The sequence below is a fragment of the Oreochromis niloticus genome, linkage group LG22, assembly GCF_001858045.2.
Source record: "Oreochromis niloticus isolate F11D_XX linkage group LG22, O_niloticus_UMD_NMBU, whole genome shotgun sequence".
In the NCBI taxonomy this organism is placed as follows: Eukaryota; Metazoa; Chordata; class Actinopteri; order Cichliformes; family Cichlidae; genus Oreochromis; species Oreochromis niloticus.
The window spans coordinates 28,231,340-28,256,768 of NC_031985.2; the positions used below are offsets into that span (position 1 = coordinate 28,231,340).

Sequence of the window (25,429 nt, forward strand, 5' to 3'; positions counted from 1 at the left end):
GTTTTTCTTTTTAAGAGTTGTCCACTCATGAAGCAGAAGCCCGGATGGATACAGTGAATGAGGGCATGCGGAAGGTTGGTGTTCCAAAAGAAGACGGTAGGGTTAGGGTGTGATGGAGGCAGACGATCCGCTGTAGCAGCCCCTGAATTCAATTGAATTTAAATTCAAAGTTTGTGCACATGTTGCGATATGTTCTCATGCTTTTGTTTATTTCCCACTTTTTTGTGCCAAGAACTCCTCTTTAAAAAACAAAACAAAAGTTATAATGACCGACCTGTTTGAAAGGCTTTCGCCTCTTCGTCACACGCTCGCAGAATGGAACAGGTGACGCAACAGTTAAATGCCAAGCCCTGCACACGGGTAAATACGAAGATCAGTCAGCAGCGGTTGCATCCGCTCAGATTAGATCAGATTTTTTTTGTGTGTGTGTGTGCGTGAACAAATTTTTCACGCTTACTCACAGTCGCATGTTGGATAGATTTACTAACAACATATTCGTCGCCAGGCACGGCGAAAAAGATCACAGCGCTGGACTGTGCGAAGGGCGTGCCTCGCAGGGGTGGGGATGGGGTCGATTTACAACAGGTCGTGCACATGCGCGCCGTATATCTCGCGTCTGAAAGAAGGTGCCGCTGTGTTTCTCTTAAGGACCGCATGAGTGGTGAAAGGGTGGATGATTTGTCAGGCTTACTCATCTGCTGCTGAATGCGAAAAATGGGCCCGAGCAGCGGGAAAGCTGCCTTGTGTCATCGTGGCTCTTATACTCCTATGAAAGTGGAGAGAGGGGGGTGGGGTGGGGGCTTTTGTAGTGAAAAACACCAAAGGGCTGATTTTCCTTTTTAAGTTGTAAATTTAGAACGTGTCGCTGTGATTTCACTCCTGTGAGGCGGCTTATTCGTTCGCAGGCTACTCTTATTACTGGCCAGAGCTTGTTACACACACACGCTACACATGCATGCTACACACAGAAGCATGGTGCTTGTCTACACATCAGACACATCCTACACTCTTATATTCCTCTAATTCTCAAGCAGTCATCCCTTCCTCCCCCTTCTTCGCTCTGATTGTGCGTGTCTCTCTCTGTGTGTCTGCCGAGCCTGTGACCTGTCTGGGCTTTGACGGATCGGTGTGCATTGTAACTTAGGCAATGCTTCCTCCCACATCCAGTTTATTATGTACCTTTAGAAGTAATCTAAGCCAGTGTAGCAGAGCTCTAAAAAAAACACAAAACTGATAAACTCCTATTTTGTGTGTGTGTGTGTGTGTGTGTGTGTGTGTGTGTGTAAGTGAATTGCAGTCTGCGGGTGTGGTGATGCAGTCAGGCACAGTCAGGCAGCATGGGAGAGGAGGATAGCAGGATGGAAGAAGAGGAGGAAGAGGAAGAGAGGGGGCGGTGGGGCTACGCCATGAATGATTTATTAGTCTGGCATTACTGGGCCATTCCCCACAGAGAGACAGAGGAGAGGAAGATGGAGGGATAAATTGTTGAAGGATGGTGCCTTGAGGGGAAGGAAGGAAAGAAGGGGTAGAAAAAGAATGGGCAGCATTCATTTGTGAGCGTAACCGAGGAAAGGATTCCTGGAGACAGAGCTTACAGTCTATGTGCCGGAGCATGTGCCGCGGCCTCGAGGAGGCTGAACCGCGCCGTTATCGACAGCTTCCCTCTGACCCCGCTGTTGGTTTTTGATCAAAGCTTTCAGTATTTTTGTATTAAATGTTTAGCGCGCTGTCGCTTTGCTGTTTGAGCGCTGAAGTGTGATTTTAAATCATCATCGCAGGCTCGCTGAAATCTGAGCTAATGAAATACAAACTGCAGCACAAACACAGATTAGATCTGCATTTGATTTGCAAAAACACTCGTGTGTTACTAAATAATATGTGTTGTTCTGACAGTTTCCAATAGTTATCTTTTAGCAACAAATGGTATTGATGTGACGAGTTATCATTTTCTTTTTTTGTAAAATGTAACATTTATAAGCCTCTCACTGGGACTATGAGCATGAACGTGCATCACTTAAATCTCATTTAGACTTTTGCAAACTTTAATTATAGCCTAAGGATTATGAGATTACACCAATCAGCCACAACATTAAAATCCACGCCTACCTAATATTGTGCAGGTCCACTTAATGTGCCTAGAACAGGTCTGGACTTATGGTAGTGCCCTGTGGGTTGTGGGGTGGGGTATGTTGGTCATATTCCTCCAGCCGCTCTTGGGCATTTTTTTGACTGGACTTTACTTTGTTTTGGAGCCAGGTGCAGAATGAAATGCGTCTTCCTTTACTTAAAGCTTCTGTTCCTGGGATTATTCTGGCCTGGGATTATTTAGGATGAAATGAAAGTGAAAAATTCCAGAAAATTCAGGAATGTGGGAAATTTTTCAAAAGTCAACGTGTGTGATGGAATGAAGGATCATTAGTGCACATGGTATGGGTAACTTGCATGTCTGTGGGGGCAGCATTTGAAAGCAGCATGCTGTTATTGCACAATTATTTCCAAAATTGCAATCACATTTATTTTGGTCTATTTAATTTATTTGTCACAATATTTCATTGATTTTAGTTGAAAAAAATTTAACATAAAACACTGATCTTGTGCTACTTGCATTTTTTTTTTAGCTCTTATAGGTTTTCATACAAATTGCAGTTATTGGTGTCTTTCAGGCAGTTCAGTAGTTTAGTTGTGTTGCTTTGCGGCATAGACACACATATGGTGCTGTCGATTAACAGCATTTACCATAAATCCAAAGCACATCCAGACAGGGGATGATGATGATTTGAGGGCCGAGCTCATTGCCCTCTACTGCACCAGGCTTTTGAATTTTATGGTCTGTTATCTCTCGTATCTCTGGCTTTTTCTCATTCAGACTACATCCGGGAAATTTTAAGCAGCACGTTGTATGGAACAGCTGTGATTGGCACATCATCAGATAGTAATTTAGGGTGCGCTTGATATGCTTTTGCTTTGTGGACTTTACATTTTCTGTATCTGTCGCTCGCATTCACCAGATAAAAGCCGCTGGCCTCTCAACTTGCACAGCTCCAGTCATTGTTAATGGGAGATGGACATGCCTTTATAACAGAGACAGCTACAGCGTCCTATAAGCAAAAAGTAAGCGTAGCTTTCAGCAACAAATCAGATTGTGGCCACAAGAAGGAAAGGAGAGAGACTGATTTACTTTGGTACATTAACTTATGTCTGTATTTAGCTTCTCCTGATGAAATGCCACAGGTCAAGCCTAACATTAGCTGGCATAATGTTAGCTTATGATCCTCTGCTGTTGTTGTTTAGTCAGCGCTTGTCTGTTGTTAGGAGACGGGAGGATCACATGTTTAATGTGCTGACAATATGTAAGTGCAACATTATCTGCATGTTAGAGCCTTAACTTCATTTCAGGAGATGAGGTTTGAGATGAGGAGGAAGAGGATGACGTTTTATCCAGATGCTGGTTGCGCTCTCTCAGGTTTTCACTTCTTTGGTGAAAGATGATAAAACATAGCTGTGATCTTTCATATCCAGAATGTGAAGCTGCAGATACAAATTTGTACCATGGTGGTACATAGTATGTCACACATAGTATGTCATGCCTGGTGCGACATACTATGTATGTGGCCACTCTCTACATAAAACACGATTGGTGGAACAGTGATGTCCATCTCGGCCACTGTATTCAATATCGCAGGCAACATGACGGCTTCCACAGACTGGGGCTCACTCCTTTGTATTTAAATGGATCAATTATTTATATTTATGAGTAATTACAGAAGCAGGGTTTGATGTCCAATGCTGCACATTGCTTTTCGATTGCTCTCACTTGCCAGTCAGCAGTCTGGAGTGTTTTCATGTAAGCTTAGTATTGTTTTTTGCTTGCCTCAAACTTCAAGCGAGGTGCTTCAAAAAAAAAAAAAAGAGTGAGTGGAGTTGAGCCATGCCGCACAGTGAAAATGAGACTTTTAACTACCAAGATGAGCTTTATCCATCATTTGCTCCTAAATGGACTCATCTAATTTAGATTAATTGCTGCCACGGAAACAAATTCAGTGGATCGGAATGGTGCGTTCCCGGGAAATTTGGAAAATGTCTGTATTTTCATTTTTCCGGCAGCTATCATTACAGAGGGAAATTCTGAGAGCACATTATTGAAATGCCAATACTTTAAAGTCATTACATCGGTCCAACAGTAGTTTGAAAGGTCTGTTTCATTTCCCTTTACCCTTTAATGCTCTTTGTGAGTCTTATTTTGTGTCTCACCGAGTGATTGTGTGTGTTTCTTTATTCTTTCCTCACCCTTCTCTGTCTTCTTTTTGCCCTCTTTCATTTGCCCGTGCGCCTCCCCTTTGCCTTTATGTGGCAGAGGAACAGCTGTCTCGTGCAGGGCATAAGGTTGGCCAGGCAGTCCGGCTGCAGGCTCCGCAGAGCTCGAACACTGAGCTCATTGTCTCATATACAAGCTCGCACACACACTCCCCTGTCCTACTCACACACTAGCCACATGCTCACATCCATTTAAAAGCGAGGCAGGAAGGAGTAGGCAGCTGAACCCACATTAGCTGGGTTTCCATTGAAGTGCATCAGCGTGAATTATGACATCTGAAATTGGAAAAAGCTGAAAGTGAGGAGTGCAATATGTGAAGCATTTCATCAGCAACTTCTCAGAAAATGCCCTTTACAGTGTGTGCACGTTTGCGTGTGTGTGATGCGGGGTGATCTAACACATTTAGACCGGGACAGTTTGGAGTAAAAATCAAAGAGATCTCTTTATAAGTAGCTGTAAAGTGTGCATGTGGGCGTTTCTATGAAGATGCTGGACTTGAGTATAAAACTCCAAACAGGATTTTCTGGTGTGGTCTTCAGCTGGTGTGAGATGTGACCAGCATTAGCTGCAGGCAAACAATTTGCTCACCTCGAATCTATCCTTTACCTTTCGTCAGCCTTTTGTCTCTCTAACAGCGGCCTCTCCTTTTCTCTCTCCAAGCCAGCTGATAGAGGAATTTTTTTGCCCCCATCATTTCAGATGCTTACTTAAAGAAGACGCCCGATTGTGCTAGTCACCCAATCTCAATTTTATTGTGACATCTTCTTCCAGTTTCCTCCAGAAGACGTGTAAACACGATTAGGCGTGTTGATTTTTATCTTTGATTCCTTTATGACTCTGAGCCTGAGCATCGCTCCAATTTGTAGCTCATTTCCACCGCCTCGACTGGAAGTCTTAATTTATTTCTGATTTTATTTCCTCTCATTTGCAGCTCCCCCTCAAATTGTTTTTTTTCCCTCTCTTCATGTCTTCCATTCAAGCGGCTCTTTTCTCTTTTTTCTTGTTTACACTTCTACACTTCTGCTGGCTCTTGCTCTCTGGGTCTCTATGTCCTCTTTAAGGCAAAATTAGAATCATCACATGTGTTTTTGAATGGATGGATGGGAGAAACTCACTTCATATATATGATAGAGAGCCTGTGATGTTAGTGAAAGCAGGGGGGGGGGGGGGTGCTAAATAGACCATACAGAGTTGTTGTCTTTGGTTTTTTCACCATGTGACTAACAAAGTTGTGTTAATATGCTAGGTGGGGCGGCTCAAAATGAGACACACAGCTATCCCTGTATGTCTTTCTCTATTAGTCTTTCTACTATACACACAGAGAAATACCAGCTGTCTCGCTGAGCATCTATCTGTCTTTCTTTCACCATTCATGCTGCCATCCTTCTAACCATCATCCTGTCTCCTCTCGGTACAATCTGTGTGAGTGTGTTTGTCAGAGACAGAGCAGGAGGGCTGCTGGTAGATAATGTGTGCAAATTTGTCAGGGAGCATCCTGTTCTCTGTAACAAGTACACAGCGCTGTTCTGTCTCCTCTTCTGCCCGTTCATCTCCTTTCATCTCTCTAAAGCTGTTGTCCTCCCAAAAAAAGAGAAACCCCTTTAAATCTTCATCCTCCTTGATTCGCTCTTCATATCCTTCATCCATCCATCCTTCCATCCGCTCTTGTATCCAACTCTCGCTTGGCTGAGGGTGGTGTCGTGCAGAGAAGCCGTAAATAATTTATGTGCCTTGGTTGTTCTGCCCTGCACTGCTCCCCTCTTTTGGATGAAGAACATTTGGAGTACACGCAATCCACGCAGTCTCTGACCGAGGATTTGATCAATAGCCTGCACAACTCTATTGATTAACATGTGTACTGTATGTCAAGTTACAAACAGTTGTATTTTGTTGCTGACTTTGAATGCTACAGGAATACAAAAAGATGCTTAGTAGCAATGTCAGGCAGGTTTCAAGAGGATGTGGGCAAGGCGTGCACCACAAAATACTTCCTAAAAAGAAAAACAACTTTGAGATATTACAAAACAGCAATCTTCAATTTGTGCTGACTTAATCATTCTGAGCTTAATCTGACTGGGTGAAAATCACAATATAAGACGAGTAGATTTGGAATATTTTACCCCAAATTAATGCAAAACGATTGGAAGCATCATCGTGCAATAAGCTAGTTATCGAGACACGCTCATGAATACAGCTTACAGATGCAGTTAAATGGAAACAAAAACAGCCCCAAAACTCTAAAAATTGCAAAGGTAAGGAAGTTAGAATGTAGTTGTATCACTTCCTTATTTGTACCTTATTTGAGTGTGTGCAGTTACAAGAAATCGAGGACATCTGTAATGTGTAGTTGTGGTTTTTCTTTAACTTGTTTACGCTTTGCCTAAATCTTGCTTGGTTCCCTCTGATGGGCAAACTATGGCGTGCCAACACTCAAAACTTGGATTGAGGGTGTTTCTCCCATCTCTTCTTTACTTTTTAAATTTTGGTTTATCAGTTGTTATAAATGCAGACACTGATACATTGGAAAGCGATTAATATTGTCCCACTAATAAATCGGTGTGGTTACCAAGTTTTGGACCAACATGTTAGAAAACACTCTCAACTATCAAGTGAAGGAATAGCTTTGGGAAAAATGGTATTCCATCCCTACGGCAGATTTCCAAAGACTTTAAGATGTGGTTGCCTAACACACATTGCAGATACTCAGAGTTGGCTTTGCCTTTACGTTGCCACACATTGGTATACCAGTAGTGGTGTATATGTCTGCTGATGATAAACAGTACATATATGGCAAACAAGCTTTCACGTAAGACAGAAGCAGTGGTAGCTAATATCATCCCTCCCACACACCACCACCACTTTATCATATGAATACAGCCCTGAGGCCATGTCTTCTGCACAGCATCTGTGTGTAGTCTACTGTCATCCATTCAGAGTATGTGATTGTGCTCAGAAAGTGAATCCCCCTGAAGATGCCAGGAAAACTTTGTGAAACCCTTTCAAGTCAAAAATTACCAGTAGACCTAAATCCTGTCCACATAAAACCAGAAGTCTGAGTTCAAAAAATATATATAAATAAAATCTTGGTGAAACACACTATTATTCAGTATTTCAGCATAGGAAAATGCAGCCTTTAATCAAAGCAGACAGCCAGCTATTAAGACTAAAGCACCCTCCCAAATGGACACACAAGTATTATTTGTTTAGCATGAATGGACAAATGGATAAAGTCACTCTTTACGTTCACTTGGGAGCAGTTTTTTCCTGCCATGAAAAATGATGAACGTTACAAGACAAAAGATTTGCTGTTGAATGAGTCGGACGTTTTATGAGTAGAATGTTTATTCAGTGAGTCAGGAGGTGATAGAGTGGGTAGTAAGAAAAGACGAGTCTGCTCAGAAGTATAGGAAATAGGCAACAATGGCAAATTATTTGATTGGTCATTTTTTATAAACCTCATATGTTAATGTCCTTTATTTGGGTTTGGGTCATTATTTTGCACCATTTTTACATTTTATTTTTCTCTTTTTCTGTCTTATAAGAAAGTCAGAACTACGGATGAATTTATTTGTATACAGAGAAATATAGTATCCTCGTGGTGAGTCCCACCATGCACTCCTGAATGCAATTTGTGGTCCATCTGCGTTCAGGTTTCTGTTGGGACAGCGTGCAGAGAGGGGTTTTCACCCCCACAAACATGCTCCCGTGCAGTCGTCCAAAATTCCAACCACGTTGTTGGATGCAGATGGCCTATGCGTTGGTTGAATGCTGATTGTTTGATAAGTAGGTCGTAATAAAGAAGGGGAGCGCCAGCGGCATTCACCAGGAACCAGAGAAGCATTAAAAAAATCGTCAAAGATCAAAAGTGAAAAGCAAAACAGTGGCCGCAGTAGACGCTTCATTGATTTTAACATTCAGTTTCACTTTAGCTATTCGTAAGATAGAGTGGTTGTGTCAGATGTTTTTGTTACTGCCCCCATCTGACAACAAACACTCGCTGCAGGTAGATGCTGAATGCTTTCCCCGGTACCCCAACTCAAGTATAAAACGAGGATCGGCTTTACACCCACAGCTAAAGGAGAAAGAATGCTCTTTCGAGGACGCCAGTGCTTATATTTTTGAACTGAAATGGATGGATAGAGGAGTAAAGGAGGTCATGTACACCCACTCTGAATGACCATCATTGGACAGAGATTGTAGCTTAGAGTACCAGCTATCACCCACCTATAGGGCAGTCTTGAAATTCCTTTCCAGGTGCATGATGATAATGTGGGGTGTGTGATGTTTAACACCTTGGCCCTCAAGACTACCTCTAAGGAGACAACTACACTAGGGGTTAAGTACCTGGGACTTCAGGTTCCATCAGTTGTTTTGGAGCTCAAGAAGCTCCTTAGATAATAAGAGGTTAAACATCTTCTCTAACCTGAAGGTTGCTCTCTTTTCAAGGACTCAAACTACCATGACTTAGATGACTGAGAACCTAAATGGACATTAGCTTAATTGAAAACCCATTAAAATGACATTTTGAACCGTGTCTGGGCTTGCAGCACAGTCAGCCAGGACAGGACACATTTCCTTCACTTGAAGTAATTCCCCAAGAAAACTTTAAAATGTTAAATATTATTAGACCTGACAACTCTCTAAGGAACAGCAAACCAAACTGCATCATTCAGGAGCTCCAACTCTGCTGAACGATAAATGTCATGAGTCACCTTTCTTTCAGGTTATTTTATGACTTGATCCAGTTGTAATCATCTCTTGATCTTTTGTCTCTATTTTGTGTCTGATTATTACCGAGCTTATTGATACGCTTCAATTTCCCTCCCACTTGTGCAATGGATGAATTCAAGTTTCTTTTTTCCCCTATTCTATGATCCAGAAAATATTAGATATTATGTCATCAAATGACTTCTGTAACTGAACTTTAATTGCAAATGGGGGAAAAAAATTGGTTTGTACAAACAAATGTGAAGGTGAACATATTTGGAGGATATTAAAAACATCTCCGTTCATGTAAAAAGTAACTGCAGAAGGAGTGCACATAAACACCGAAAGGAAGCGCATCAGCTTTTGATGTGCGTGATCATCTCAGACATTTTAATGCTGGAGAAAATGACTTTGAAGTTTAAAAGGCTGAACACGGCTTCTAACAAGAGAAGCCTAGCAAGAAATGTGCTCTGTATCCCAAGATATCCCTTTATAAAACTCTCAACTCTGTTCGAGTGTGAAAATCATGACGGACAACTGTGTGACACCCAGCTGTCACATTCCAAGAGGGAGCTCCATCGCTGGGTGATGTAAAGCGGACGGGAGATGCGTGTCATAATTTGCAGGGATGGCCAGAGCAATTTGACATGCAAGACGGACAGCACTCATCCTTCCTTTCCCTTAATAGCCCTGTGACCAGCTTCTGACGTTGAAAGATACACGCACAGTCTCATACTAGCCCAGATTTCAATCCCCTACCCTATTTGTTTTATAGAAGCTATTTTTACTGTGTTGCCCTGGGTTTTATAATTTCTCAGATTGAGAACATTCAATAAACTTGCCTTCTTACAGCACATTAATATAGCTTGAAATGTTGTTTTCAGCATGCTCTATGCAAAGTTGTTGTTTTTTTTTTACATAACATGCCTTTTTATTGGATATGTCTGAATAGATTCTAAAGTAACTTAAAAAAGAGACCTTTCCAGACGATCTCGGTGGCCTCTGACAGCCTGTGGACTAATTTCTGTGGGAGAGACTTGGGCTGAAGTCAGTGCTTTGCCTTATTGCCTTTCTCCTGCTCCTTAAGTCAGCTGTGACCAACACTAGCAAATGTTAGCTTAGAAATAAGTCCACTAATTACCAACTGGTACCCAATGCAGACCATAACACAAACTCCAAATTAGGACAAGACCCCCCAAACACTTATGCGTCATATAGTATTTTGCTAATTATGTTAGCGGACAAGAAGGCTAAAGTTAGCCAGCTAGTTGCTTCATTGGTTATCAAGCAATTTCTTAACATTAGAAGTTATTACCTAGGGATTTTAATCATAACACTACTCAGTAATTACGTGAAATTATTTGACCATATTCAAAAATTGTCTTTCACCCCAAGCTACCCTCAATTTGTACTAGGTCGGATATTAAAATCAGAGAGTTGCATTTATTTCTCAACAAGGGTGCTGTCAGCTAGCTAGCTGTAACTTAGCTAGGCAGCAAGTATCTGAAATTGGTACCTTCATGAAGAACAAAATTATATATTTCCCATTTAATGAATGTAGAAAAAATTGTCTTTTTATACCGAGAAACCGAGTTAACGATGAAAGCAGATTAACAAAAAAAAAAGGAAACCCGGTAAACCATAAATTTCACACCCGAGCCTCAACTCTCGCGGCCCGGCGCCAAACGACTCACGGACCGTGGCCCGCGGGCTGGGGACCGCTGGTATACAGCGCTTTGTTTTGGTCGCAGGCAGATTATCCTATTTGATCGTAGTTTCCATGGAGGATTACTTGTCTGCAAACGGAGACTGTTTCCTTCAGAGTACAAGGTTGTTCCTTTTGAATGACGTTGGCTGCATTCTCAGTTTCCAGTTTGTGTTGCACTTTTTCAAGCTTTACTGAGGGTAGGTTAGTAGTCAGTGTTTGTGGAGATGTTGGTGTCTTCCATGCAAACTACAGGTGATTGCAGCAGTCTGCTAGTAACCAAAGCTGTCACAAGGAGGTTTTTGGTACAACCTATTTCACCTAAGAACCTCCAGCAACTACTAGCCGACTGCTCGGGGAACACACATTTTTCCCTCAAGACCGGTGGTTGTATGTGCATGAGAAATGTGCACATGACGCTATACAAGAAACCTCAACAATGCTAGTAATGCTGCAATGCTAATTACCTTCCAGGAATTTTAACTTCACCCTTTGAATTATCCTGTAATACCTCCCGTAATGGTTTCTATTTATTTTTATTTTCATTATACCTGGTAGTTTTTCCTGCCTGTTGATTCCTTTCTTTGTGTCCCTTCAGGTGTACCAGGGCCTGGACATTGTCACTAATAAGGTGACAGCTGAGGAGCGCAACCAATGCACACATCACATGATCGGCTTTGTGGACCCATTAGTGAGCACCTACACGGTGGTAGACTTCAGGAACAAAGCGGTGGCACTGATATCCTTTTTGAAACCATGTGAAAGCATGGGAGCAGTGTTTTCCATAACACCTCTCACCACATGCTACAACAATGCCCCACCCCAGTTATCAAGTAGTAACTGCAGAGAAAGAACTAATTTCACTCTTAGTAATTGATTTGTGTAAGTGTGTACGTATTCTTGTTTTGTCATTGTGTCTTGCTGCAGATGTTGCAGTGAAGATGAAAAGCGAGAGATCACTAGAGACTGTATTTATAGAGGAGTCTCTGTGGTAAGTCTACACACAGAGTCTGGGCAGTCACACCCTCCTGCAGACACTGGCCGTCACACAGATGTGGAGAGAGGAGGCGATAACTAGAGAGAGGGTATTAATAGATCAGGATGGGATGTACGCACACACACAGACACTCGCTTTTCTCTCTCTCACCCTCACCAGCGCAGCAAGAGGATGCGGTAACTCCAAGAATAGGCTCAGTGCACCGCGAGCCTGCTGGTGGGAAAGAGGGAGAAACGGGAAGAGATGAATACAGATTAGTAAAGCTGGAGGATTTTAACTGAAAATCAGGAAAAAGAGGAAGGAGCGTGCAAGATAGTTAAGACGCCTAATGGGTGTAATGACTCTTCATCAGCCGTCAATCCTTCTCTCTACATGCCATTCACATAAACTCTCTCCTTCTGGACCTTCTCCTCTGTGGCTCTGTTTGCTCTCAGTTTTCCATCCCTCTTTCTGTTTTCGCCTCCCTTAATTTTCCTCGCTGTTTGCCGGCAGTTGCCCTCGCTCCTCTGCAAGTGATGAGTGACGATGGCTGATGGGCCTTTATCTTGTTTGGTTGGGTATTTATTTAATCATCCCAGAGTGGAGAAAGTAGGCGACCAGAGGGAGGGAGGAGGGGAGAGAAGGCAAGGTGCAAGATGAGAGAAGATGCGACAGAAAAAGAGGGAGAAGGAATAAGGTGTGGCACACAGGCTCTGTCTGTGTGACCTGCAGGTTTTTTTGAAAGGGGACCTGTTATGCTTTTCTATTTTTAAAATTACAATTACAAAAAAGGTGGGACGCTGGAAAATGTAAATAAAAACAGAATGCAATGATCCTCTTCGCCTCAGTCCATTTTAAACAAGCTTTGCTCCAGAGAAGATGATGATGGTGTTTCAGGATCATGTTCACATGCGGGTTCTTCTTTGCACGATGGAGCTTTAACCTGCAGTTATGGATAGCACGGTGAGCTGTGTTCACAGTGACAGTGATCCTGAGCCCATGCAGTGATTTCCAGGACAGATTCATGCCGATTTTTAAGGCAGTATCACCTGAAGGCCTGTAGATCACAGGCATCCAATGTATTATTTATTTATTTATTTTTTGGCCTTGACCCTTGCTCACAGAGATTTCTCCAGATTCTCATAATGTTTTGATGATTTTATGCATGGTAAATAAGATATACAATGTCACAATTTTACATTAAGGATTATTATTCTGAAATTATTCCACAAATTGTAAATAATCTTATTACTTCTTCCTCTCTAAAACAGTCTTTTTACACCCAATCATGTTACAGACCTGTTGCCAATGAACGTCACATGCTCCAAAATATTCCTCCAGTCTTTTGTTGCCCCAGTTAAAATGCTGGATTCTCGTACTAATTTAAAGGAGACACTATAATTTTTGGTTAACTAAATTGTTAATATTGAGTTTACAACTCATCACAGCTTCTGACATTTATTTATTTCAAAGCTATCAGCTGTTTGGTCTTTAAAAGGTTTCCCGTAGCCCAGCTGGAAGCTTTTATATTGGTTATATTTTCTCCACAACAGTCCGAAACACATTCAGCAGACCATAAATAGTCTGCTGAATCTCTAAGCCTGGGGTCAGGAGGTGTAATGGGTCATGAGATGCCTACTGGGGTAACAGAATCAAAGTTCTGCAACACAGATTTTTAAATTCTTTTCTAGACATAACCATAGTTTTTTTGCTTTTTTTTTTTCCCTTATTGGAAAGCTCCACATGTTTATGCTGAGGACATTTATTCAAATGACACAGTACAAGAAGTTTAAAGCTGACATAACCAAATTTTACACTCCAGATGTTAGGAGAATCATCCAGGCCTGGAGCATGCAGGAGACAGGAAACATGAGCCCATTTGCTCTCTCTGAATTTACTGGACTATTACCTGCACTGTTCCTGCATGGGGGCAATTGGACATCAAATTGGGCACGACCTTTGTACTCAGGAGCTGGCTGATTTAAGAGTATTTTGTGTTGAGCTAAGACACCAGATTGTTTGATTCTCACCTAAACCTCCACTGAGTAATGGCTACAAATGTTCAGAGTCAAAATAGCAACATAGATACAAGTCAGGTTTTTATTCAGATTTGTTGTCAATTTTAACCATAAAAATTAGTGCTGTCAATAGATTAAAAAAATTTAACTAATTAATCGCACAATTTTCTGTAATTAATCGCGATTAATTGTAATTACTTGATCAATAGCCTGGCTGCAATTACATTTTTTCAACTTTATATTTAAGCTTGTAACAGACATTTATGCAATATAATGAAGTAAATGCAGAAAAAACACAAAGGATGTGTGTTTACATTCAAGGAGAATTTGAATAGTTTTCTTCAATCTTTTAGCACAGGTTCACTCCTGTGAAATACAACTTTTAAAAAAATTAGTATTCACTAATATATAATATATATTAGTGATCTAAAACAAATAAAATGTTTAATCAGATTCATTACGGGGTTACTGTGGATTAATTTTGATCAATCACGATTAAATATCATTCATCTTTATTCTATATTAATCGCATTTCATTTTGCATGAGCAAACAGACTCAAGAAAAAGGGAAAATATACGCACTTAACATGTTTATTAAACATCTTGAACATTCATGTTAACAAAAAACTCTGTAAACATTTATCCACTGTCTCTGTCACTCTTGAGGAGGCACTTCAAGTCCTTGAAACGAGGAACCAAAGCTGTGTAAGGCTCGTGTTCTCAACGACATTAACAGGTCTGCAGTTTGTTGCAATCCACTTGGTAATTGTGTTAATGTGATATTTTAAGCTGGAAGTGCTTCGGTGAAAAGAAAATTCCTTCTTGCACAATGTGCATAATACTTTATGTCGGTCGACTGTTCAGTCTTGTTAGTCTTTTAATACTCAAATTTCCCATCGAGAGAGCCAATGTGTGTTTATCATCTTCCAAATTGAGCTGATTGGTTCAGCTGCCCGTCACTACCAGATCAACTGCCCATTTGCGCATGTGCGAAGGTAACTCTACACTCTGCCCAAAATGCATTGACAGAAACATTTCAGGGATTTTGAGTCATTCTACACTCCAGATGTGATAATTGCGTTAAATTTTTTTTAAAAATCATGTTAATCGTGATGATGGCGTAATCTGTGATAACGCGTTAATATTTGGCAGCAGAAATAAAAATACAAACAAATTTACGTATCCATCCATTAAGTCCAATAATATTTGAGTGTTTTGAAATACTACTGATGCTGTTAACTTCAACAGTAGCATAAAGGGGAAAACCCAGAATTCCTGAAATACTGGATAATGTAGTCATCACAGGTCTTCAAGTTTTCATTAGGAATATGATGTATTCACTCTTTCTACCTCAATTAAACAATAATGATATTTTTAATTACTTTAGATTGTACATGAATGCACAACAATGTCCTGGAATTGTTAAGCCATGCAAAATACGCTGGGATAAACTTCTTCCTTGACACGTTCCAACATAGATGACATGCACAAGAGGAACAAACTGCCAATCATTGTTGGAGGAACAAACTATTACATTGAGTCTCTGCTGTGGAAAGTCCTGTTGGACACCGGGGTAAGTGTCATGGGTGCTCAACTTGAATACACCGCTCTCTGTCCTTTCTGTCGTTTGTACTGTTAATCTCTTAAATGTATAAATGTCTTATTATCTTTACCCATTTTACTTGTGATAACAACATTAAGCCAGAGTGCTTAAGCTTTCGCAGCTTGAAGATAATGTAATATTTTACTTTAGTTTCATTTCTTCATGCTGCATAGTCATTTACTGTTAATAAAACTGCCACGGGTGCTTTTTCTCATCTTAATCTCTGTTTTCATTGCACATTACTTCTGACCCAAAGCGCCGCTCTAAACGGACCTTGTAATGTGTTAAAGATTTGGAAGCAGGAGCTTAATGGCAGTGTTCAAGGGCAGCTTTTGCAAATACAACTTGTCTCACAGCAGGAGAACGAGGAGCCGGGGGATGGAGGAGATGGGTCTCCGAACAGGAAGCTCGAGCTCGAGAAATTGGGAGGAGCTGAGTTGCATAAACGGCTGGCCGAGGTGGACCCCGATATGGCTGCCATGTTGCACCCAAATGACAAGCGCAAGATAGCCAGGTGATACAGCTGGTGAGGGTAATCTGTCAGTTTTAGTGATGTGGATGTTGTTTTGGGGCATGTGTTGTGCTCCTTGATGTGTAGCATGCACTCTGGTCTCAGGTTAAGTTACCCAGTTCTCTAATATAAGCTGGTAAGGATGATCTTTTCCTCTTAACCTCAGCGCACAGCCACAAGTTTGGTTTCGATTTAAATCTCAACAGGTCGAGAGTTTTCTTATGTTTGTTTTTAAAGCTCACTTTGAAAGTATCCTGGTGAGAAAAGGATTGAGAGATTGTTTGTTCTTCATAATTATTTGTATTTCTTCTTGCTTCATGTCTTCATTTTTCTGAAGGATATGCCCCTGGTGCAGCAATAATGAACATTCTCACCACTTTTAAATTGTACTCTTCATTTGACCGGATTGTTATGTAATTTCAGTTTACCCTCCCAGGCCTTATGAACAAGGAGTTCAATAAAACTTCATAGTACACGTGGATTTCAAGCGTTTGATTTGAACTTAAAACTTCAACAGGAGTCTGCAAATCCACAAAGAGACGGGGATTCCACATAGCCGCTTGCTGGAGGAGCAGAGGGGGCAGGAAGGTGGTGATGGTCTTGGGGGGCCGCTAAGGTACAAAGACCCCTGCATCTTCTGGCTGCATGCTGACATGGAGGGTAAGGAGAGAGATTTGTAGATGTGCTCTTTGTGTGGGGGAATAAAACAAGCTTTGAAATGTGGAATGTGTCTTTATTTTCATGCTACATTTGTCATATCTACGTTTGTTTTCTGTGTCCTTCAGCTCTAGACAAGCAGCTGGATGCTCGTGTAGACGATATGTTGTCTGCAGGAGTGATACAGGAGCTTAGAGACTTCCATATCCGATACAATCGACAGAAAATCCAGGACAACAGGTAAGGAAATAAGAAGGTGAGGTGTCCGCTCACCTGAATGAATGCAACCAACCAGATCATGTTCATCCTGACGTTTTTTTAGTTTGTTTTTTTTCTCATGTCAAAGAACTATGCTGTTCTAGATAAAGCCCACAGTGTTTAGACTTATGTTCATGTGGGACTAATATTACTCTAGGATGTCCACTAATTATTAATAATAAGGGATAAGCCTATTTATATCTGACGCTACCAGGGGAGTCTAGTGTTTTGTGCTAATTACTTTAGTGCCTCAAGAATTTTAATTCCATGCTGAAGATAACTCTATAATTGTATTCTTGGATTGCACTAGAACAATTTTTATGATTAACAACTCACAATAATCCTTTTTTATGCTGGCTTTGAATTGGTTCCTTTCTCACTTGCCGCCTTTTCCCCTTTTATGATTGGCTACCCCTCACAAACATAAAAGTTACAGATTGGTGGGGTTTCTGTTCCCACGGCTTGTGCTACAGATGTCCATAATCCTGAGATGACTATATTAATGATATCCGCTCTCATTGACATCATAATTCAATAACCATCTTCAATAAGTTAAACTCAACTGGCCCCATACAAAAATATGTTTTCTTGAAATTAGGTTAAAACAATATTCTCTTTGTCAGAAACGATGCCGAGTTAACCCTGAATAATTTAAGGCATGCTGAAGATATTTTCCATCTGATACACAAAATTAATGTGGACTAGACAGTAGAATTCTGGAGCGATCTGTTAATATTAGCGCAGGTTAGCTAGGTTTCAGTGTAAGCTAATTTGATGCTAACTTTAGCTGAGGCTTGTTGGGAGGTGGAAAACAAAATATGTTACCATATTTGGGCAAGACGGTAAAATGGTAGCGCATGGGAGTCAACACTACAAGGGGTTGCTAGTTTACAGTATACTCTAAGTTAAAAGTTAGCTTGCAGCTAGCACTGTTAAATCAATTGGGAGGTTAATTATGGCTAGGAGGGGAAAAAGGGAAATAAAATATGAAACTAAAAATTAAGAGCTGTCATTTTTAAGCCTTTCATAGTTTTCACCATTTTGTTTAGACCAGTACAGCTTGTGCATTATCAGCTAACACTAGTATTAGCTAGGTAGCTCACGGCTAGCTCCGGGCTAGCCCCAGGCTATAAGTCAGAGCTGATAGAAAATTAGCATACTAAAGTTGGCCAAGTTACAAAATATCCCATTTTAAAAACAGCAATTTTTGACATTTGGCTTCATTTTGTTCTTTGGGGTTGTGCTTCTTTTTTTCTTTTTTCTTTTTTTTTTGCCATTGCATTGTTCACAGGTAAAAGCACTAACCTTGCTTAATTGACAAGACTGAATCTTCAGGGTTTATTTTTACGTTCAGCAACACTTTGTTTGGCAGCAACGATTCCCCACTATCTCTACCAGGACATTTTTAGATTTAGCTCTAGCAGCTACCTACTCACCATATGGTGCAATACACAAGAGAACCTGCATTTTATCACCTTTTATTGTATTCAGTTTCCATATGGTATTCAGATTTTTTTATATATTGTTTCCAAGTAGGCAGGTAAAAAAAAAACCATTCATACTATACTGAGATTTAACGTTTGTTGTCATTATTTTTGTATCTACATCACTACATTACATTTTTGTTAACTTTGTCTTTCCATGTCCTGTGTGTGACATGAAATATGAAGACCAAAAAGAAAGAGAGACGTGAACACTGCTGTGTGTCTCTGTTGGTAGTCGATATTGATAATGTATGATGGGGTGTGGCTGCAGGGAGTTGATGCACTGGTGGAACGTTGCCCAGGAACCTTCCGGCTCCCCTCCCTTTCGTTTATTTCATCACCCTATCTCACCTCCCTCGTCCTCCTCCCTGTCCCTCCATCTCTGCCACTATTGCCCTCTCAGCAATCTGATCATCCATGCACTTTACTCCCCCCACCCCCACCCTTCTCTCTCTCTCTGTCTGTCTGTCTTTCTCTGCTTTGCCCTCATGTCTCCATCCCCAGCTGGCTGCTGTGGCCAGACATCAAGGTCAGATCTCCACCCCCTTCCCTGCCTCCCTCTCTTCCTCTGTCTTTCTTTTCCTCCCTCCATTGACTCTATATTTCCTGTGCTCAGACGCTATTCTCAAATTTCTGTCTCTGCCCGTCTAGCCAGATTTATTTTTGTTATTTCCTCTCGTTGTTTCTCTTACAAGCCTAGAAATTAGGGACCTGAAATAATCCTTTTTATTCTAATATTTGCTGTGCAGTGTATTTGAGAAAGAGAATTAGATAAAAGCAATTGTGTTTGTGTGTGTGTTTTATTATAAAGATATCTTATTTGCATTTCAATGTAGAAACCTTACCTGTAAATAACAAGTAAAAAGGACACAAAATGCGAAATGTTATTATTCAGTTATTAGTTCTGATGTCTTAGCTGACCTAATGCGATACAAATATGGGAGGATACTCAGGCGGCAATCAGTTAAGCACTTCTTACATCTTCAGACATCACCTAGTGAAGGTGAAAATACCAGTAACAGGTAGTCGACAAAGTAGGATGCTTTTTCGCTATGTGGATTTGCTAGAATCTAAGCCCAGACTGCACATATGGAGCATTTCTAAGCAATAATCAGACATTTGTTTCATACTTGGTAACTCCGTCATCACTTCGTATCAAGAATTTGTCCTGCAGTGAAGCATAAAGCTCGACTAGTGATATTGTTTGCACCTCTTGATCATGTATTGAAGCTGGAGGGATGTCTCGGGGAATGTTTTCTACTTTCTATAGGATTTCTGATTATCACAGAAACAAGGTCATAAAAGTTTGACACGTCACTGTTTTGTTCAGATAGCAGGCACAAATTCACCCCCTCCCACATTAGTAGCACTTGGCGATGGTGGGAATGAAGAACGCCCTTTTAACAGGAATCGGGCTCAAAGAGGAACGATTTCTAATGCTGACTGCAGTCGCAAGAAGTTAGATTGTAGCGTTTGTTTACAAACAAGCAGCCTGAAGACAACAACCTGTGGAAGGCGGCCTATTTTGTACTGTTATACAAAAGCAGTACAAAATAGGCTATCCGGCTAGTTTCAGGCTGCCATTTCTAAATAAAGGCTTAGAAAAACTGGAAAATAATCAAATGAGAATGTATTTTACACAACGCAGATATTGTCACAGCAGTTATTCTGCTACTGCTAGCACCTGGAAAAGCCTGATTTAGCCTCGAACTGGCTGCAGTGCTCAAATTGGGGTGATGTGCTCTGACATTTACCAAAATGCTCCGTCTGGCAAGTTCACTGGAGGGATTCTGCCCCAGCCTTGTGTCAGCCCTGGTCACCATGCTGGATTTTTAGTAGCCGTGGGTCCCTCCGTCTGCTCGTGTCATTCTGTCACTTTCTCTCTTGAAGGGCTTCACATCTGCTCGCTAAGAGTTTAGGAAGGGACGGAGAGATGGAGGAGGAAAGGATGAAATGAGTCACCAGCGAGTGTATAAATGTCAAGTTGAAGGCCGAAAGCTTTTATGTTGATGGATAATGTTTCCTCCTCTCCTCTCCTCTCCTCTCAGTCAAGACTATCAACATGGGATTTTCCAGTCGATCGGTTTTAAGGAGTTTCACGACTACCTGACGGCTCCGGAAAGCAGCACCCAGCAGGAGAAAGACTCGCTACGAGACAAAGGTTAGAGAAACACCTGATCAAAGTCACTCAGATGGAGTTGGATGCACTGGCTGGTGGACTGCTGATCAACCACAACAATCAGGATTTTTTTTGTTTTAGTCCTCCCTTCATTTTGTGCTTCATCTAACGACCAGCTTGTTTTTCACTCACTCAGGTATAGAAGCTTTGAAGATTGCTACAAGGCGTTACGCCCGCAAACAGAATAAATGGGTCCGCAACCGCTTCCTCAGACGTGAGTACCATTCAGCCATGCAGTGAGTGTGTGAGTCGGGTGTGGGGGGTGCATATGTGCTGCAGACAGATCCTTAGCAATCAGCACTCTGTAACAAGATGAGATTCGTGCACTCTATTAGAGACACAATAAGCCTCTCAGCCCACCGTACTGTGTTCCCGGGTACAGAGATGGCGTGTGCGCACGCCACCTTTTTAAAGCTTTTGTTTCAGTTATTGTTATTGGCCCTTCCAGGCAAACAGAGACATGTTTGCAACCTGTTTTAAAGTCTTTCGGCTCCTCGTCATACAGTTTTTGAATGTTTAGTAAGCTGAAAATTTATGCAACACAGCAGAGAAACCTCAGTAAACGTTAATTAATTCCACCTCAATTGCCATTGTTGGTTGATTGGGATATTCGACTGATTTGCTGGTATATTCATAACAATTTTAATGCAAAAAGGCAAAATTAATGTTAATGTTCATCCCAGTCTTCCCTCCCCAAGGAGCTGTTTTGTGGTTTCTTTCAAACAGCTGTAGAAAGGCTGACACCACTCTGACGTCTTTCACAAATAAATCACATGTAAGCATAACTAATCGACTCATTGTGTTCTGTTTTAAAAAACAAAAGCCTAGATGGAAACCATAAACTGTGGTTTCAGTTTCCTTATTTGGTGAACCTCTAAATCCAAGTTTTATTTTTGCAAAATGATTTTACAGCTCAGCAGGGAAAACCACAGCATTCATTTAATCACTGGGACAAAGTTAGATTTGATTTTATGCAGCATGTGCGCAATACTGTGACGTAGTACATTGGATAATGTTTCAAGAGCCATCCCCAGCACACACCTGCAGCTAAGACCTGTGAAAGCTTCAACCCCCCTGTGCTTCCAAATGCATAGAAATGAACTTCAGTGTTTGGTTACCTGCCAGAGCAGCTGCCACTGCAGAACGGACAAGACTGCCCACCGCAGCCAAAATCAACCTGCCATTGGAAAGTGGTGATTTGCCACCGTGAGTCAGTTTAAAGTGTAGAGAGTGCGTAAGAGTAGAGTGTGTAGTGCGTTTCTCTTCCCTTGAAAAGGAAACCTGGTCCCACCGGCAGCATGCCCTGCAGTAACCCTGCCTCCTAATCCTGTTAGGCCCAAGTGGCTTAAGGCCACGCCAGCCCTAAACCTCAATACCCCTCTTTCTGACCGCCTGCCTACCCGCTGCACACGCCATATGGACTACATCACATGTGTGCGCGCGTCTGTCTGTGTTGCTGCTATAATCATAGAAACATGCAGTAATCTGTCTAAGATTGTCTACTTGTGTGCACGCGTGTGCTTTTAAGTGTGTGTCCTGCCTTTAGACAATCCATATAACTCCCCCCCACCCCCCTACACACACACACACACACACACACACACACACACACACACACACACACACACACACACACACACAGAGAAGACCCTGCTTAGACTGTGCTCTGTCTGCTGCATCAGGCCTGAAAGTGCAGGTGGCAGCAGATGAGATTAGCTCTCCTCAAAGACCTCAACCTCCCGTCTAGGGCTGGGCCATATCATACCGTTCACGGTAATACCGGTGTAATTTTGGGCAATGATAGGAAAATGAAATATCGCGATAGAATGTGGGTAAAACGCGCATGCGCAGTGCCTTTGTTTACATACGCACATGGCGGCGACGCAGAATGAGAAAAGCGAAAGTGGATCGTTAAATGAACCAGAATTGGTAAAAATGCTGCAACTTCCGTGGTGTGGAACTGGTTTAGCTTTCGTCCGTCAGATACACAACAAAGCACTATTTTTGGTAGCGCATGCTAGCGGGCCGTCGTTATTACCATGTTGTTTGGAAAATACGGCACACTTAAAATCAATCCTTTGATTTTTCTGAAAATCGACAGTGCCCCTTATAATCCCGTGTGCCTTATGTATGAATTCTGGTTGTGTTTACTGACCTCGAAACGATTTTATGTGGTACACGGCGCTTGAAAATCTGTCAAATGTTTTAGTCCGACTTTGCTAAGCTACGAACCCGCACCGCTTGATGGATCGTCGGAGCATTACGGCTATCGTAGGCAGGCGCCTCGCGGAGTGATACGTACTGTGCTTCAACATAATATTACCGTATTGTGTGTGTATAACCTCTTTTTAAGTTTTGTGGATATTATACATGGTTATGCTGAGGATATGTCGGCCAATTTCCACTGGAAATGCCTTTTGGATAAACTGTCAGCAAGGAATTTGCACAGTTACATTTTTATATAACTTTAATGCACATAAAAAACAGCTGCTTGTTTAAGTGAAAATACATTGATGGGGTTTTTTTGCACTAATAAAGTTGTGGAGTTGTAAAGTATTTTGTCTAGTGTCAATTATATCATCAGTTATCGTTATTGCAAATTTTCAAATGTATATCGTGATAAATATTTTTGGTCATATCACCCTGCTCTACTCCCGTCCAACGAAGTCTCAGAGGAAATACTTCATGCGGCGTTTTGTTTTGTTAGATTTGTGGATGTTATGATCAGAACTTTGTTAGTATTTTTTTTTATTTATGGACCATGATCGTTTTTACTCACCGGATTGTAGAAATATAAACCAGAGCGAGAACAGCGTCAATCAGGCAAACATATCTTTGAGTCAGACCAAGAGTAGCTATAAAAAGTAGTCCCTTGGAAATATGTGCAGCAGTAGTCTACTGTAGCAGCTCCAGGGATTTACTGAGGACTGCTTTTTATGCTTGCTTTATTTATTTATTCTTTTTGTTTCAAAGAGTTGAGTGTACAGGTTACAGCAGATAACAAGAACTTTCAAGAAGTTTTTAAAGTATAAAGATATTGGTCTCAATTTTAAGGTGACTAGACAAACAGATATACTAAAAAAGTATCTTTGTTATGAGGATAAACCACCCCTGGCGTCATGTTTCTTCTGGTAATAGCCAGACACACAAATTTACCAGGAAGTCCATTTGAAGAAACACATCAGTCATTTGAAGGATTTTTGCTGCAAATACCAAAACACTGCACCGTTAAGTTATCACAAGGAAGAATTTGAAGGACGGCTTTTTTGGCAGGCACCAGATAAATGGCTTGAAGAAGGCCTTCGTGTTACTAGATAAGAATGTACAAGCTCATATTTAATTACCCAATGCACCAGCCTTGTAGGGTGGCTTTGCTGCAAAAGCTGAGTCACGAGGAACTGTGTTGCCGGATGACCTTGTCTGTTTGTGTGGTTCTGGAAACATGTTGTTATGCTGTTGACTCCATTGACGTTGTTTTTGTCGGTGTCTGTGCAGAGTTGGTGGGTAAAGTGTTTTCATGGTTACAGATCAGGGCAGAATTATTAGCTTTACTAGCATGTCTTATTAAACCCAGACCTATTCAAACACAGCAAGACATTTTTAGAATAACTTTTCCAATATCCAGTCCCAGCCCAATCTTTCATGAAGACCAGATTTTATGGTCTTTTGGCATGGACCTTGGTCATCAGTTCAACCCAGATTCTTAATGGGATTCACGTAAGGGCTTTGTGCGGGTCAGTCAGTAATCTTTGCTGTGGTCTTCTAGAAGTAGTTCTTCACCACGAGTGTGAAGTGTCGGAAGACAAAGTGACGACCCAGATCCAATTTTGCTCCTGACTGCTTGAGGTTTTCTTTCAGAATCTTCACGTAACTTTCTTCCTTCATGATTCCTTCCACTTTGACGAGATTCACAGGTCCAGACGCACTGAAGCGTACCCACTGCATAATACTCCCACCACCGTGTTTCACTAAGGGTCCATTCCTGTGCAGGTTTCTAGTGATTGTCTTCTTTGAGACTACAATTCCCAGCTTGATTAAGTCATTCACTTGTGTTTGGCATTGGTTCTGGGGTCTTTAGACATATCTCTCACTAGTTTCCTTTCCAGATTCTTTGAAATCTTTCACTTCCTGCCTCTCCTAGGCTTGTTCTGTCCTGCGTGGCTCACTTTAAATTTCTTGATGATACTTTAACTCCTGTTCTTGACACATGGAAACGCTGGAATAACATTGTATATGTCCTACTTTGTGAGCATCACTTGTTCTTTTTCTCAAGTCCAAAAATGCCAAAAAGTCTATTTTTGGCACAGTGCTTTCTCAAGTGACAGTTCAAAGACATGCTGAAGTTTTTAGACTGTTTAAATTGTAAAATAACTCTTAGTTTTAACTTGGTTTTACACGCTTTGAGCATTACAAAGTTAAAACACATCAGCTTTTGTTTGTAGCTGGAGTTTTTGTATCATTGGGATCCAGTCAATTCTCAGTGTCAGTAACTAGCAGAATACTGTTGGCTGTAGGGCAGCGGGGCGGTTAGTGCAAAATCTGACCCAGTTCCTTTGAAAATAAATCAATCTACAGCCTGTTGGAGCCAACCAAGAGAGTTTGGGGAAAGTCTGAGTTAGTCACATCTGCTCAGATATTAAAAACACACATATTAGATTCATTAAAGATTTGCCCAAGACAGCCCTGTAATGCCTACCCCTGGTAGGGGGATGCCCTTAACCAAGGTTTTGCTCTCATCCACCTTTCTGTCCTGCATCATCTCCGTTGACCTCTCTGTCTTGCTCTGACTGCTGACCTCCTTTTCTCTTTCGCCCGAGTCCCACACATGCCCGCACAGATGCCGGCAGGCCTCAGCTGAGCAGGCTAATCTCTTGAAGCGTTACAGAGCTGCTGGGAATGTGCCCCGACCACACAAACGCGGGCAACAGGGTCGCCGGGGTCCGCGCAGACCAACCCAGGCATGCAGAAACTAGTGGGTCAAAGGGAAAGACAAATTGAAAACGACAGAGCCTCAGT

The 25,429-nt window shown here is 41.5% G+C and overlaps 1 protein-coding gene across 1 annotated transcript in view; it reads left to right on the forward strand.

Annotated features, from left to right (window-relative positions):
* Positions 1-25,429, forward strand: part of trit1 (tRNA isopentenyltransferase 1) — a 43,667-nt gene that overhangs the window by 9,221 nt on the left and 9,017 nt on the right. The window contains exons 2-8 of the mRNA XM_013266346.3: positions 11,326-11,466; positions 15,196-15,294; positions 15,681-15,838; positions 16,353-16,495; positions 16,621-16,732; positions 20,283-20,395; positions 20,550-20,627. Coding sequence (XP_013121800.1) covers positions 11,326-11,466; positions 15,196-15,294; positions 15,681-15,838; positions 16,353-16,495; positions 16,621-16,732; positions 20,283-20,395; positions 20,550-20,627 — 844 coding nt within the window. The remainder of the gene's footprint in view (positions 1-11,325; positions 11,467-15,195; positions 15,295-15,680; positions 15,839-16,352; positions 16,496-16,620; positions 16,733-20,282; positions 20,396-20,549; positions 20,628-25,429) is intronic.